Raw genomic sequence first — 16,656 nt, 5'->3', positions numbered from 1 at the left:
TTTTTTTTTCAGTGCACGTCCTTGCTTTTCTAGCTCCTTAGCCACTGATTCGTTTTTTTTTTTTTGGCATCTCTGGTGCAGCTGTCACCCGTTGTTGTTTTTCTTTTTGTTGTTGCTGTTCCCCCTTTTCATTTTTCTCTCCCACTTCCACTCCTTTTTGCTCGCTCTCTCTCTTTCGTTCGCCGATTTTGGCAGCACTCCTTTTGGGCGCTCCTTTCTTCCACTGGCGCGCTCTCCTCTCTCCGCTCTGCGCTCCCGCGACGCATTGTAACCTTTGGTAAGGTTAAATGTGAGCAGCGGAACCCGCGAATTGTGCCACGCCAAAAGGGGCGTGTTGAGTGGGGGGGCGTGGCAGGCGGAGTTGGGGTGCGAGGCGCCGACGCATTGGCAGGAAAATGGGATATAGGGATATCTGGATACCGTTATCCCTTGCAGCCAACTCGAACGTGTTGCATGCAACCTGTCCGTTTCGCTCTCCTTCCCTTCTCCCTCGCCCCCATCTGCCCCACCCACTACTCCCACTTTTCACTTCCACGTGGGTGTGCTCTGGCTATAAACAGCAAGAGCGTCTGTGTGCGTGCAATAGTGTGTGTGAGTGTGTGTGTGGGTGTGAGAGCATATCTCCGTATCAAAATCAAACTGATTCAGCAGCTCCATCAGTATTAGTATCAGCTGCAGCCGCTCTGCTCTCGCCTCTGCCGACGTCGGGTACAGTGAAGCCTCGCAGAGAGTACTCCAAGGATTGGTAAGTGCTATGTTTTATAGATAGTTTTATTGTTTTCTTGATATTCCTTCAATGTTTCGAAACAGTAAGTGTTTTAAACTGGCAATAGATATGATATGTTATGTAGTATTATCCATTTTATAGCACTGTTTTTAGCAGTTACATGCAATAACGAGTTAGTTAAGAATATTTATTATTAATTTTCTTAAAGAAGAAATACTTTATCGGCTAGTTACATATCCCACAGCGAAAAGAACTAACTTCTAAGTTCCATTGTTAGTAGGGATTAGCAAAGTAGAACTGTACACCCACTGGATGCCACCAAAAAGGGGGAACTTTTTAGGGCCAGTGAAGTAGCTCCAGTGCCGCCTGTCTCTGCAATGATTGAGATTAGTTTCCATTTCTTAATTGAAAAGTTGCTCTAATCTTTTGATATTTGTGGAAATTTGCCACAAAAATTTATCAATTTTCCGGCACAGCCTTGGCCGCCTTGGCGCCCACTTCGAACCCCCCTGCTTACCCCCCACACCCCCCGGGGAACTACAATTGCCCTTCTACCCGGCTAACTGCCTTGAACAGCAACAGCAATCGCCCTTCGGCTGCTGCTGCTGCTGCACTGAAAAAACAATTGGGGCCAAAAGGGCGGCGAATCTGATGCCAATTAAGAGGAAAGGTAAATTACCAGCGGAAGGCAAAGTTTTGAATTTCCTTTCATGACAAGTTTTGCCAGCAATGATAATATAATGAGCACATTTCGCGCACACTTTAACTCACTGTCAAAGTTTCCCTACCAATTACTCCATTGATTGGTAAAATAATGTGCAATTACCCAAAATAAATTGAGGGTATCAGTTACAAGACGAAATGAAAATATATTAGCCTTAACATTATCTTTTAATCGTTGATTAATTAAAGTGCAGATAATTTTACACAACTTTAGTTACGAAAAAAATATTTTCTAGTTGGTTTCGAACACTTGAGATGTTTTCAAAAGTTTTCTAAATTGAAAACCCCTCTTTTCTTCGCAGTGTGTTGCCGATGCTGTTGTAGTTGCTTTATTCCCTTGGCCTATCTCCCCACCCCCGGAAAAATCATCCCCGCCCCCCTCCCTCACTCCCTTTGCCCGCTGGCACTTTTTGGAGGAAAGGAAAAAAGTAATTTTGTGCAACGATGCGACGACCCTTGGCCAAAATAAAAAAAAAAAAACGAAAAGACACAAAACAGAAAAAGAAAAACAACAGCGGGAACAACAACAAAATTGTAATGAGAAACCTTTTATGGTACAAACACATGCTCGCTTTTCCACCCACCCCCGCCCACTTTTCCCGCCGGCCGCCCTTCGCCACCCAACCACCCAAAAAGCCAAGTTATCTCTTCTGTTCTCTTCTCGTTTGCCTTTTAGTCGTAGTCTAATTTTATTTGGTTTGCTTTGCGCTTCATCTGCTCCTCCTCCTCCTTCTCCTTTATCTTCGTCCACTTCTATCTTTTGTCTACTTAGAATTAATAATTTTTGTTGTTTATACTTCTTTTTTTTCATCTCCATCGTGTTGTAATACAATATGTTTGTAGGTCCTCTATATGTGTACAGCTGCGGTCAAGATAATAGCAGCAGGTCCTTGATTAAAATCGGTTTAAGACTTTGGAGAAATTCGTTCATCAGTTTATGGTAGAAAAATGAATTTAAATTTGTCATCGATATCTTACCTTATGTTTTTAATCGTTTTTTTAGCTGATGAATTTTTAAGAAAACACAAAGAAATCCTACTGCTACTATTTTGACATCAGCTGTAATTGCTTTTGTTTTCATAGCGTTTTTTTGGTTGCCTTCTTGCTTACTTTTGTTTGTTTGATAATTTATATTACAAAATAAAAATCAAAAAGCCAAACAAGGTTGGGGCCAGAGTAGGGGTTAAGGGTGGTGGTGGCTAAGGGTTAAGCGGAGAGAGAGAGGTGGATTTTGGCAAATGATTTGGATTTGGCAGGTGGGCCCCTCTCCTCGTGCTCTCCCTCTCCCTCTTCTTCTGCTTGCTTGCTCTCTCTACCGCTGAATTTCATTTCTTTTGTATTTGTTTGTTTGGGTGCGCCGTTGTGTGTGTGTGTGGAGAGGCGGGGGCGTGAGTGTGGGCGTGTCCATTGGGAGCATTGGAGCATCTTTATCGAAATAACATTGTAATTGCTTTTTGATAAATGAAGCACGCGCTGCACAACTGACAGCCGAACAACAAAAGCAACAACTAAAACAAACAGCGCAAGCGAGCGGAAGCGCAATGCTCTCGCACCACCGCTACCCTCTAATTTCTCTCCGGCAAGATCAAAAGCAACTGGCAGTCCAATTGGACGCCTATTGGAAGCGCGTCGCCTCCAAGTGGATTCGAATTATTTCTCACATTTTAGAACAAAATGAAACAAAGCACTTTGGATTCTTAAATATTTTATATATGGGAATTTACTTAGTCACTATTTGTTAACATTAGAAATTTGTCTTTTATCAAGAGATGCAACAAAAATCGTTTTGATTGCAGCTAAAACTGTTAAGTGATAAAATGATTTGAGAAACGATTATCATTATCTTTATTTCATAACATGCTTCACTTAATTCAAAGTTCAAGTATTTATCAGTTATCAAAAAAGCAAATAAAAATAACAAAGTATTCTATATATTTTCATATATTTTTGATATTTATATATATAAATATGCTTAGCTTATCAGGAAGAAGTTTATTTGGTTATGTTTGTTTTTGTTCTAAGTTCAAAATGTTTTCTTTATCAATTAACATTTGTATTGGTTATAAATACGTACAGCTAATTTTATATATTTTTTATACATTCATTTGAAAACATTCAGAAATAAGTGATATAAAAAATAGGAAAAGATTGAAATGTACATTCAAAGGAATCGAAGTTTAACACGTTTTTCAGTCCACACTTAAGTTGTATTCTTTGTTTCTCTTTAAAGAATATTCTATATACGCTTTAAATATATATGTATTTATTTGGAAGAGTTTAGTTGAGTAGTTGGAAACAAGGGCATGGAGCTTCAAATACAGGAAAACCCAAAAAAGAAAAAAAAAACAAATTAAAAATATTCAATTTGAACTGAATACTACTACTGTTTGAATCCATGATAGGCAGAGCATGCTCGACTATTCTAGCAAGGGGTATTGCCAGTGGACATGCCCTTGTTCCCCAATGGGTATTGGGGTTATAAAAGCAAAATCGCTCGGACGTCTCACTCAAGTGTCGCCCAGACCTAATCCCCCCGCCTTGGAAGAGACCCCTTCGGAAATGGGCTGGGGCACCACGCACTCTGGGAAGACAATTTAAAATGTTGAAAAATGCTCAGCTAATTGGCAGTTGACAGCGTCGAGAGCCTGGGATTGGCTTGGCCCACAAACAAAAAAAAAAAAAACACAACACAGACATCGGCAGGCGAGCATGGGTTAAGAGGCGGTACTGAGGGGGCTGCGGGGGCTGCTTTAGCTGTAGGGGCATATAAATTTAATTTGGTTTATAAAAAGTGCTTGAGAATGTGGAGTGCGTGGCGGAGCGGAGTGGAGCGGGGGGATGCTGAAGTGGCCGAGCAAACAACAGCTGAAGCAAAAGGGGGATGATGGGGATGCGGATCTAATGGCAGCCAAGTGGCCGCCAAAGCCAACCCCCTTTTTTGCTAATCCAAAAACATAGGAAAGGCTAACACAAAAAAAAAAAATTAAATTAAAAAAGTAAAAAAAAATTAAAAAAAAAAATATATAGAAAGCAGCAGAGAGGCGAACGAAAAAGTTTCCCAAGCCGACGAAAGGCGAGTTTTTCGCAGAAAAGCGGCGAGGAAAGGAAAAGTTTAATCGGAAATTCTTTAGAGAATACTTTTTCGGCCGCGGCAAAGGAATTTTTCCATTTCATCTAGCCAAAGAAGAAGTTTCTCATAATCGACACCGACGAGACCCCTTTACACAATCAACCCCCCACGTCCCACGGAATGCATTTGCATATCCCAACTCTAATTTATATGATAAGTGCGAGGACGAGGACAAAAGCAGGAGGAGGAGGAGGAGGAGGAGGAGGGGGAGGGAGCAGAAGACAGGGGAGCCACAAAAATCGATGGCTTAGTTTTTTGATTACAAAGAGGGGGGTATATACACATGCATGTATGTATATTCCCATGCCAACCCGCAACAAATAAAAGTAGCCAAAAATGAGCTGCAATAACAAATCAAATTATATTTACATAATAAACGAATAAAGGATAAATGTTGAAAGGGTGCCGCACATCCGCTACCATCCTTCTCGTCCGAATTTATTCATACACAGTATATATATAAATATGTATATATCTAAAATGTGATTGGCATATTTCGTATTTAGTCTTAACAAGTCTCTGCCACACAAAAAAAAAAATAAAATAAAAGGTAACACATTTGGATCGCTTAACTAAACTAACTAAAATTAAACTAGGACTGCATTGTATATGGCAATGGGTTCACACTACACAAGGTTCTCATCACTCCGGAGATTCCATTTGGGGGAAAGAAGATTGGTTGCGCCTTTCTAATTTTCTTTTTTGATTTAATCGAAATTCACTAATTGATACTACAACCATTGGAGCAGACACTAAAAACATACGAAACTTATGTTTCATCGAAAGCAGGAACACTCAATTAATTAGATTAGGTTGTTCGCTCTTTTCTCGAAACTTGAAGTAGAACTTCCCTCAGGTTGGGAGACACACCATCTTCTTGCCCCTGGGAAACGTTCCACATCCTTAAAATCATAGGTTAACAAAACAATGGATTGTTTAAATATAAATAAATTAGGGCTAAAATATGTACAGGCATTTTGCGTAGCGAAGTTATGTTTTCTCAGCTTAGATCTTTAGTTAACCGTATTAACCATTTAACCATAGTTTAGTTTAGTTTACTTTAGTTAGTTACTTTGTTACTTTGTTTTTACATGCTCAAGTACAGTAAGTCATTTATAATAGTTTACTTTGTTGTTAATTCAATTGAGTTTGTCTAGGTATAAACATTTAAAAATTTTGAAAAATATTTACTTCTGATTTAAGTTGCGTTTTTGTTAATTTGTAATTCCTTTTTCTTTTCGTTTAGCTTTTTATGCACTATGTTTCATTTAAGTTTTAAGACGACGAAAAATGGAAAAGAGATGCATGATATTTTGTATTTGTATTAATTGGTATTTATTTGTTTTTAACCTGAGATAAAAACAAATTTATATTGTTTGTATGTTTGCAAGCGAGCGACGACGATTGACAAAAAATTTGTAGCAATTTGTTGCATTTAGTTTGGTGTATGTAGTTGGTTGGCCGCTGGCCCCTAGTCTATTATATAATATAATATAATATATATAGTATATAATAATATAGTATATATATATATATATCTATATATATTTGTATCCGTAACCGTAACCGTTAACGCATCTGCATCTGTATCTTTATCTTTATCTTGATCTCTAGCTGCTCCTGCTTGTATAACTATGATATATGTATATGCATGTATATAGTAAATGCGTTAAATGTATAATATAGTTGGTATATGTATATAGAGCTATGTATGTATGTTAATCATGCGTGTATATGTATATGACTGCGCTGGTTTGGCATTGGGATCTACGAATGGCAGAGGATAAAACTTAACTTAGTTGAGCGAAATTTGCTTGATTCTCCAACTCAATTCGATTCGATCCGAATCTGATCTTTCATATCGAATCAAAATCCAGGATTTAATATTTTGGATAGGAAAGGACTAACTAACGCGGCAAGGGGTATGTACACAGTTCTCTTCGCGTCCTTTGTTCATTTGTTCTTGTTTTTTGTATTGTTTGTTTTTTTTTTTTTTGGGGTGCAGAATATCACATAGTCAGACATCTATATATATACGACTACAAGTTCTCCGGGCAACCTCCGCCTTAGACATGCAGCGTGGAGGCGTCCAGTGAGTTCCTCGAGCTGCTCGAGCTGCGACCTATCAACGTGGCCGTGTCCGCACTGTCCGCATCCAGAGGGAACCGCTTGCGCTGCGGACGCAGGAAGAGGAACATGACCAGCAGTGCCAGGAAGAAGGCCAGCGCCCCGAAGGCCGGATAAACCACACCGCCCAGTTCGCTGGGCGTGGGCAGCGCACTGATTATGTACACACGATCCGTGGGATGTGGAACGCGAATGTGCTGCGAGTGCTCCAAGGCATCGGCATGGTCCACTGGCTGCTCCGCGTGCTGCATCTGGGTCCTCGATTTACTGGTCGTCGTGGTGGTCGTTGTCGTGCCCACCAACTGGCTGGTGTCCACATTCAGCTTGATCGAACGCCGCATCAGACCCGTGAGCTAATAAATTGAAATCGAAAGAAAGCATATAGCATATAGTCGATGGATGTGGAAGAATGTAATAGACAGGCGGTTTAAGATCGTATATCTACCTACTTTTAAGATCTTTTCTTCTTAACTTCTCTATAAGCACAAGCATAAAATCTCTTTTGCTTTGTTTGTGCCCGAAATCTCTTTATAGATTAGATAAGAAGTTGTAGATAAGAAAGCATATTGTATACTTAACCCGCATTGGGTTAATCCTTAGTTTAAGCTAGTTTCGAGTGAAATTTCTTTTATTTAGCCGCCTCATTACTACCATTTAGCATCAACTAGATGGTACGCCATATATCATATGTTACTAAGATCTTAACTATTAAACCCAGTGCTTAATTTTGTACCATGTTCTTCTTATCTCTAGATACCAAACTGAATGAGTGGACTCACCTTGTGCTTGCACTTGACCTGGATGTTGTAGACGGTGTCCGGCCACAGGGAGAGTTCCGCCCGGGCGGTGTCCGTTAGCAGATTGCCGATGAGCCCGCCGCCGGACACCTCCCAGGTGATGAGGCACTGGCGCGAGGCATTCGCTATCATCTCATCCCAGCCGATGTCCGTGAGGACGAGCGACTCCTGGCGCTGGGCCTTCAGGATACGCAGCTCGAAGGGTGCCATCAGCTTTTGGCAGCACTGTGGTGGTGCGTAGTACAGGATTCGAGGATTGCCAACGATGCGGTGGAGCACAAGGACAACGCCCCGGGCAGGACACACAGGTACGGTTGAAAAGGTGAAGAGGAAGGTAAAGTTAGCTATTTGTCAATTATTTCTTGTAATTATGTGGCGCGCCCGCAGGTAGGCAATGAAATTTGTTCATCCTTCGGTTGCCACTTTTCGCCCCCGGGCGACAACGTTTAACCCATTAAGGCCTGGCTGTTTCGTTTGGCATAATTCATGTCCCTGCCGTGTAAGTGCCTAAAAATGTTTACGCACGGCAATTTGACAGTGGCAAAGGCAACAGAAACAACCCTTTTTCAGCCGGCTTGCGATAATAAATGTACATTTAATTTCGGGCATTTAAAAAGATGCTTCTCCAGAGAAATTTAGAAAATTGCACAAATTTCTAACAAAAATTAAAGTCGGTATGGCAAATAAAGTGGAATGCTTGCAATGCAAATGATTTAAATTTAAATGATTTTTTACGCTACACTTGAGGGATTTTTTTGTGATTTGATCAAATGCTCCACTAAATGATCATTAGATTATAATTCAGTTAAACTATACGTAGTGGACTGCTCAGTTTTTTTTGGCTGTTTTGAGCCGGCATTAATGGGTTAATGACATCGTTAGGCTGTCGCACAAAAGACAAACATGAATGGAGATACTTACGTTTGTGCAATCAACGGAATCCTTACAATAATGCCAGTCCTTGGAAAGCTGCAAGCAGAGACGACAGGACAAAGTTAGTTAGTGGGCGTGGCCTAATCGAATTTTAAGTAAGCTAGCAAAAAGTAATCAGGCCCAAGACCCCGGGCTGCCAGGACAAACAACAAGGAGTCATCAGCAGCCTCCTCTTGGCCCCATCCCCCACCCCCCTCCCACCAATCTCATGGCCCCAACAATAGACGCAAATTTGTAACTCGTAATAAAAGGCAAGCCAGGCAGGCGGCAAAAAAAAAAGAAAAAAATAAAGAAAAAAAGAAGAGTCTATGTAGATATACAGGAGCGGTCAGGAAAATAGTACTTTAATGGCATATACCCTCAAAGAGGAGTGCTAATATGCAGTTTCCAGCATAAACTAATCCCCATATTGAAATCAATAGAACCATCAAGTGATAGAGAATCGCACGCTTGCCTAATTGTTTAGTTGTTTTGGGCAATTTTGCTAATCCGTTTGCTATTCTCCTGGCCGTTTCTGTGCACAAGTAAATGACCACAAACGTTTGTGTTCGTCTATGGCGAATTGAAAATTTCACGCTGCCGGCAATGAGGATAATGAGGAGGATTGCCGTGACAGGACGATGAGGATGAGGACGAGCATGCGGATGATAGAGAGAGCAGGAGGATCGGGATCAAACCGGACTGCCTGCTTAGCCTTTGTCAACTGTCGCCTTAGTCTCAAAACAGCTGAACTGAACGCAACAAAATGGAACAGCGGGCAGTACGGAGTACCAGGGCGCAGGACACGGGACTTAGGAGCTAGGACCAGTAACCCCACCCCAACTCCTCCTCCTCCTCCTCCTGCTTCTTTGACGTCTGTCCGCAGTCCTTTTATGAATGAGCAGGCAGAGAAGCAGACAGCTGAATGAGGAAATGGCAATGGGAACGAGTCAGTCGATGGGCGATTAGAGATGGGTGCGTGACAAATTGTTATGACTCGGAATTTACAATATTAAAAAAATCAAACGAGGCGGATTCTCAATTCATTGGGCATTCGTTTTCGGTTTCGATTTCGGGGAGGATTGGGTTAAGTTGAAGTAACCCTAATGTTCGCTGCAAGCCAGATTTATGGTTATTGCATTCGCCGGCATTGAGTTTCCGAAATCTTTATCTACAGTCTCGCCCGATTCGTTATACTAGTTAATTTCGGTCCATGATTGAAATGTTAGCTTGATTTTATCAAGTTATTCATATAGAATGTGACTCTAATTTTTATTTTTTTTATTTAATAAAGCAAACTTGCTAAGCCAACACACATTGCCTGGTTGGCTTTAGTAAAAATCAATATTAATAATAATAGCTGCCAACACTTGCACCTTAATGTTTGTTTAACATGAACATGTGTCAAATTAAGCCTTATCAAAATAAGCAATCTATTATAATCGCCTAATTGACATTCGACGAGCTTCGTGAGCTCTCCTCCTCTACTCATAATATTTAATTTTAATGCATTGGGTAAATATAAAATAAAGTAAAGCTGCTTTTTTTTCAAACAATTAACATTTCTTACTACTAATGCTACTTCCCGTGCAGCTAAATCGTTTTTTTTTATTTGAAAACTAAAGCTATTCCCGATACTATCTCGCTGGCTCAATCGCTCTCCTTGGCAACCTTAAGCCACTGCCACTCCGCTGCTATCCAACCATCTAGCTATCCAGCACATCCAGCTCACTAAGCCCTTAAATGCATCCGTACTTTGTGCAAATGTAGCACAGCAACTACTTGCATCTGGATCGATCATCCATCATCCTGGGCAAAGGAAAGGAAAAAACCGACGGACAATGGCTGCCATCACCTTTTGGGCCAACTTTGACGGCGGCACTTTGTCATCATTACACAATAAGGCAGGAAAATCAGTAAAATCCGGGAAAACGGAAAGGGAAAATGAGCAGGAGTGGCAGGAGGAGCAGGACCAAAACCAAGCAGTTGTGGCAGATAAAAACGACGAATGCCAAAAGGAAAATCGCAAAGACAACATATTTTCCGCTCAATTGAATTTTTGGCCTCTGAAGATGTAGACGATGTAGTTGATGAGGGGAGGATTGCGTTTCCAACTGAAATTGTGGACAAGGATGTGGATGTGGATGCGAATGAGGGCCTGAACCTGAAACAACTTGGGCGATAAGTAACAACAATAAGGCGTTCAGAATGAATGAATAAACGAATGAATGACCGAATGAATGAATAAACGAATGAATGACCGAATGACTGAATGAAAACGCTGAACTGGCAAATCTTTGCCCGATTTTCCCAGTTCCACAGCTCGCATTTTCCTTTTCCCACTTTCCACTTTCCACAGTCTCGAGTCTGGAGTCCATGGACAACTGCCTACTACCTGGCCGAAAATGTGTCTGGGCCAAATAAATTAAACGCAGGCAGCGACAACTTTTACATGCAATTGCCCTGGTATTTCACACCCTCGGCACAAATGCACTTGAAGAAAAGTGTGAAAACTCCCACCTAAGAGTATGAAAATTCCCTTTGATGTTCGCATGTACATATGTACGTGGGGGAAACAAGATTTTCCCAATTCAGGTAAGCGACAGTAAATCCTGCAATTTGTACTCTCTATTTGCTTACTTTTGAAGGGTTATAGTTAATACGATTTTTGTTTTACTTTTACAACACTATTATTCTGTTATTTCTAATGGTTCTATTAGTATTATAGTAAAATTACTAGAAGATGGCACTTTTCTCTTTCGCGATGCTAACTTTGTTGAGTTATTTAACTAGTTTTTGATTCGACAAGTGTGGCAACCATGGGCACATGACTCCCTTCTGGCCACATAAATTACCGAAGTTGGGTCAGTCAGTCAGTTTTTTGAGCGGCTTTTATGAGACACGTACGCAGATACGTACGTAGATATATTCGATGATTCCACCACCAGCAGCGGCCGAACTACGTGCCTAGCATATACATCAAGATCGAATCTTCCGGCCACCGCAGCACCCGGAACAAAAAATGCCGAATGCCACGCAGCCAACTGGAGCACCCGAGCGCACCCATCGCACCACCCATCTAACCCACCCAACCGCCCAACCGCCCAAACGCCCAACCACCCAGCACATATCCAAAGTGAAGGAGGAAAAGTCTTTCATGGTGTTAATTTGGCGCTGATTGAGCAACGCATTCGCATTTGGATTCGGAATCGCATTCCCCGTTCTTTGGATTCTCCTGTTCTCAGTAACCGATTCTCAGTTTTGGGGGTTGGATGGACGGACGGACGGATGAATGGATGGGTGGATTAGTTCCAGTTAGTCCTGCGAACCGAGCATGAAATTAGCTCAGCCTGCAACCCCTAAGAACTTTTGACTTTCTGCGAGGCGAGGCATCCTGCATTACCATCACCACCACCTTCACCAACTCCACCACCTCGACCACCACCACCCCATCCATCCCATACACCCATATCCACCCAGCAGCATCTCATCCAAAACTCTTGAGCGAACTTCAAAGGGCATATGGGATGGAGATGATGACGGTGATCAGGAATGCAGACAGCACACAGGCGAAAGCTTAAGTATTTCGTGCCTGAAATCTGCAATTTCGGACTAAATAATCAGCAAAGATTGGCATAACTAAAGCCGAAAAGCCTGGCCACATTTAAAGCTAAACAAGAAAGTTGAGTGCTGGAAATTTATAGCGAACATCTGCCAGTTCAGTCTGAATAATCAGTGAAGATTAACTTATGTTATGTACGATATAAATGAACTTGTCTATTTGGTAATCTTTTTATAGTAACCTTAGGTTATAGGTTATATTAGGTTACTATAGTTAACCAATGGCTAAATATTTCATATTTTACAGTGTTGTGAAGTGATTGGACATACAGTTAGTTGGAATAACATAACATAACATCTGAATAACCAGTCTAGTCATGGCTATGGTGTTTAATCGTAGGTTACACTCACATTATTTATGCGACTCATGGATGCTTAAGTCGTATAATGGGCTGATATCAAAGTGCTACCGAACTACATACATACTACCTACATATATATGTGTGGACAAATTGCTGCCGTGTGCTCTCGTGGTTAAATCAATAAACTTTGGCTCTATATTTGGACTTGGTCGTACTGGATGTGGCATTGTAGCGTTTCCCTAGAACGATCTCGAGTGCCCCAGACGGTCCGAGTGTCTTGGCCTCTCGAGTTTCATCCCATGTTTCATTGTAAGTGTCGCCACAGCACTCATGAGCACTGCTCATGGAGTCAATTGGGTTGACTGCCTCGTTCTGCCCGGTTCGGAATATCAGCTCGTCGGTTTCTCGCTGCCTTGTTTCCCCACTCGAATGGAAAACCCAATTCCAATTCCAACTCTAATTCCAACTCCAATTCCATATACCAATCTAAATCCCATGCCGTGTTGCCGCAGAGAGCTCGACTTACTTGGAAATCGGAGATGATATTTATACTCTTGTGTCTTTCCCACTTGATTTATGCATGCGCACTTGGCGGGGAGTTCCTCGGACCGAATCGATATGAAAATTTGATTTCATTTGATTGAAATTTATTAACAGTCCACAGTTGTCAGCCACCTCCATCCTCTGTTTCCGATATCGCTGACAGATCAGCGCGGTTCCAGGAAGTCACGCATTTAGAAATCAACTGGTTGCTTGGGTGGGAAACTTCTACTTCAGCGCTGCGTCTTGATTTCAATACTCGCACATCGAGGGGACAAATACATATTCGAAATTATTTCGCTGGGGATCGGTTACATGCAGCGGTGCGGAGGGGAAACCCAATCCCCGGGGACCCAAAGTTTGTTTTTAGGGGAAAAACACAAGAAAGTGTCAACTCAGCGTACTAAATTTTGAAATTTCGGGGGTGGTGTGTGTGAGTTCTCTGATTCAGTAGTTCGACACCGATTGTAGTGACAAATTTCAACTTGGATTTGTTGGTTGGAAAACTTTGTTATTCATATTGATTAGTTGGGCTTTAGTTTTGTGTATTTATTTGCTCTTAGCAAGTGATAGCTTCGAAATAGCGGTGAGTTCAATTAATTGGAATATTCTATTTGCTTTCGAGAAACTGATAAGTGGGCGTTTTCCAAGACTAATTTTGTAAATGATGGTGTATTTAATCCGAAGTCACTGCATAACACTTGGCCATAAGTTATCCCCATTTGGATTCACCTTCTCAATTGTTTCTGATTTTTCGCGGTGATTTCTCAAAGTTTCGTCTTCTGTATTCCCCTTTGTTCTGCCCACCTGCTCTCTATTTTCGAAAAGGTAAAGGTTCCCTTTCAGCCCAACTTCTGTCCATCCATCTGTGACAGCTTTGTACAAATTCGATCCGAGAGCTTTTATTCCTGCGCGGATTGTCTGGCTTTTATTCGTCCATTTTTTTTTTAGCCATTGTCTATGGACGGATCAAATTGAATTCCCGATCTCTATTAGCGACGCTCGACCACCCAGTTGACATCTTTCTAGCGACCGGCGGTGACTACCTGAGCGGTAAGCGGTATGCCAGCGACAACAACAACAACAACAACAGCAATAATAACCGGCAACAGAAGCAGCAGCGGCAATAGCTGCGATGTCAACCCGTAGATAAAAGATAAAAGACCCAGCGAGCGGCCATAAAAAATGACGTCGCCTTCTCGAGTTCCTCAGGTCTTTCAGTCTTTCAGTCCTCCAGTTCGCCAGTTTGCCGGGCTCTCCAGTTGTTCAGGTCCCGAAAACCGAGCCCATTGTCATTGTCATCGACGTCTGTGTCCGCGTCTCCGAACCTTGAAGGTCGGTGTCGTCCAGGGCACAACTGTTCCCTACACGGCGAGAAAAAACGGGGCGGGTAGCCGGAGGGCAATTCGGCATGACCTCAATTAGGGCAATCTTAATCGCATTAGCTGGAGAACCTGACGGACGGCACAGCGATGCACTTGAGAAGTGACGGGGAAAATGTGTCTGTGTGTTGGGAAAACTATTTTCCTCGAGCGTTTCTAGTGAAGTATTTGAATCGTAAGCCCCTGGAATCTTGGACGAGTTATTACCGCAAACGTAAATTCTACATGGATCAAAAAGTCCAAGGAAGTTCTTCAACCCTATTCCCTTTCGCTTGGTCGGCCATCTTTGGAAAATGCGGTTTCGGAACTACGAATAAATTAGGAAAACCAGATGCCGCCCGTAAATACGATTTGAAGGAAATGAAAAATAACAGAAACATGCAAATTCACGGATTGTTAATTAACATGAGAATTTGAAGATACATGTCCACATGGAGAAGTCAATGATGCGTGCATGCATACATATATGTATGAATCAAGGGTTGAAAATTATGTTTGAATGGAAAGCAAAGCTGTAGTTACATAAAGATTTGAAAATTGTAAGTTTCATATGTGGGTATCACATATTATGTAACATATATAGATTTCATATGTGTATACCATATTCAAATTGGCTATTCAGCCCTGGAAACCCTTCGTATATTATTAGAAATCCAGCTGTTCCCTAATCTGCACTTGCCAATCCAAAATCTACATCGATCCTCCGACTTTATGTCAGTCATATATTATTTTTCGCTGTGTACACAGCGAATGCCCTATCGGTTATATGGCCGTTCAACTGGGCATACAACTGTCCATCAAACGGACTGGGTTCGAAACGGATCCGATACGATCCGATCCGAGGTCTTATCTCGGGTTCCCTGAGTTCTGAGTCTGAGTCTGGGGGTTTATGCGTCTGGGGTTTCTGGTGCTTCAATTGGGATTCTTAGTTTTACTCTTGCGTATTATGTATACACTTGGATTCTTACCTGCTGATAGCAACTTTGACGGCATCTGTTTAGCTGTTTGCCGGCAAATGGAGCACTTGCGGGGGTGGGGGCGGTCGCGGTGACGGCGGCTGTTGGGTCCGCAGCAGCTCCTGGACTGGATGCCGATGCCAATGACGAGGATACCGATACCGATAGCGATAGCGATAACGGCAGCGATTTGGATCGAGCGAACCCCGCCCCCTGGGCGACGGAGAGGGCGGCAAGGGCGCAGGCCATCAAAACAAGTGAGTGGAACATGTTGTCTTCGTCCTCGTGGTTTGCCTCCTCCTTTCTCCTACGACTCCTTTGCTTGTTGTCGTCCTGCCACTCCCTCCTTTTTCTCCAATGGGCGTGGGCGTTGACTTGCACTCGTGTGTGTTGTTGTTGTGTGTTGTTGCGCGTGTGTGTGTGGGCGTGGAGAGCGGTGTGCTCAGCAGATTGATTAATTGATTGATTTTGTTTGTTTATTTTCGTATCAAGTGGTGGTGCTGTTGTTGTTGTTGTCGTTGCTGCTGCTGCGGCGGTTTTTTGCTGCTGCTGCGTTTGTTGTTATTGGAGCTGGCACATAATAATCGCAGCGTCGACTGCATTTAGTGAAGCGAAGAAGCAGTAAATCCTACTCTCTCTACCTCTCTTTTCGCTTCTGTTGCTCCTTGTGCTTCTCCCACTGCTCCTACACACCTCTTTCTCCGCCTGCCGCTTTGCTGCCCGTTAACTGTTACAGTTAACTGTAACTCCACATGCTGCGCGACACCAACAACAAGCTAGCTTACTTGTATTTGTATTTGTATTTGTTATTGTTATTCTTTTTTCGGTGTTCTCTTTAACGTGCTTTATTTGCTTTGACTTTTGTGCTTTTAAGTACCAAGCAGTAATAACAGTAACACATGTAAAAAAAAAACGGTTATTTGTAACGATTTTGTTAAGTATACACCCGAAAAAAAAGGCGACGACGGGACAATAACAAGAATAGCACACGCGCGACACGTAAAGGAGGAAAAATCTAATGTATACGCTGTGCGAAATTACAATTTCGATTTCAGGAGCCGAACAACCGAAAAACGAGCGTCGCCGTCGAGGGTTAATGCTGCTCTGAACGAAACCAACGAAAACAGAGAGCACGCGAGAACCGAATTCGAAACAGAGATAAAAGCAACAACAGCAACACCGCAACAACTACTGCAGTGCGAGCAGCCCAGTTAGCTATAGCTAGATTTGGCTAGAACGGCGAAGGGTGAGTGCTGCGGACCCAGAATATTGGATTAATGTGAGTACTCAGTTTTTTATTACTTTCTTCCTTACATAAATATATATAACATGTTCCTAACATGCAGTGTTACTATATATTGAAGAATTCGTTCAACTGTTAAATATTTAAATGTTTAAATATGTTTATTTTAGCGGGTGGAAGACATCTATCTAGCTAG

General features: G+C 42.1%; 1 protein-coding gene across 1 annotated transcript; it reads right to left on the bottom strand.

Moving 5' to 3' along the window:
• Window positions 1–4,961: 4,961 nt before the first annotated feature.
• LOC117147534 (transmembrane protein fend) lies at window positions 4,962–16,342 on the bottom strand. The gene is made up of 4 exons (XM_033314466.1): window positions 15,230–16,342; window positions 8,426–8,473; window positions 7,487–7,729; window positions 4,962–7,060 (listed from the first exon to the last, which is right to left on the bottom strand). The coding sequence occupies exons 1-4, from the start codon at window positions 15,485–15,487 to the stop codon at window positions 6,647–6,649; spliced, it is 963 nt and encodes a 320-aa protein (XP_033170357.1). The 5' UTR covers window positions 15,488–16,342; the 3' UTR covers window positions 4,962–6,646.
• Between the last annotated feature and the right edge of the window lie 314 nt (window positions 16,343–16,656).

The sequence above is a fragment of the Drosophila mauritiana genome, chromosome X, assembly GCF_004382145.1.
Source record: "Drosophila mauritiana strain mau12 chromosome X, ASM438214v1, whole genome shotgun sequence".
Classification (NCBI taxonomy): domain Eukaryota; kingdom Metazoa; phylum Arthropoda; class Insecta; order Diptera; family Drosophilidae; genus Drosophila; species Drosophila mauritiana.
This window is presented reverse-complemented; position numbering and strand designations above follow the sequence as displayed.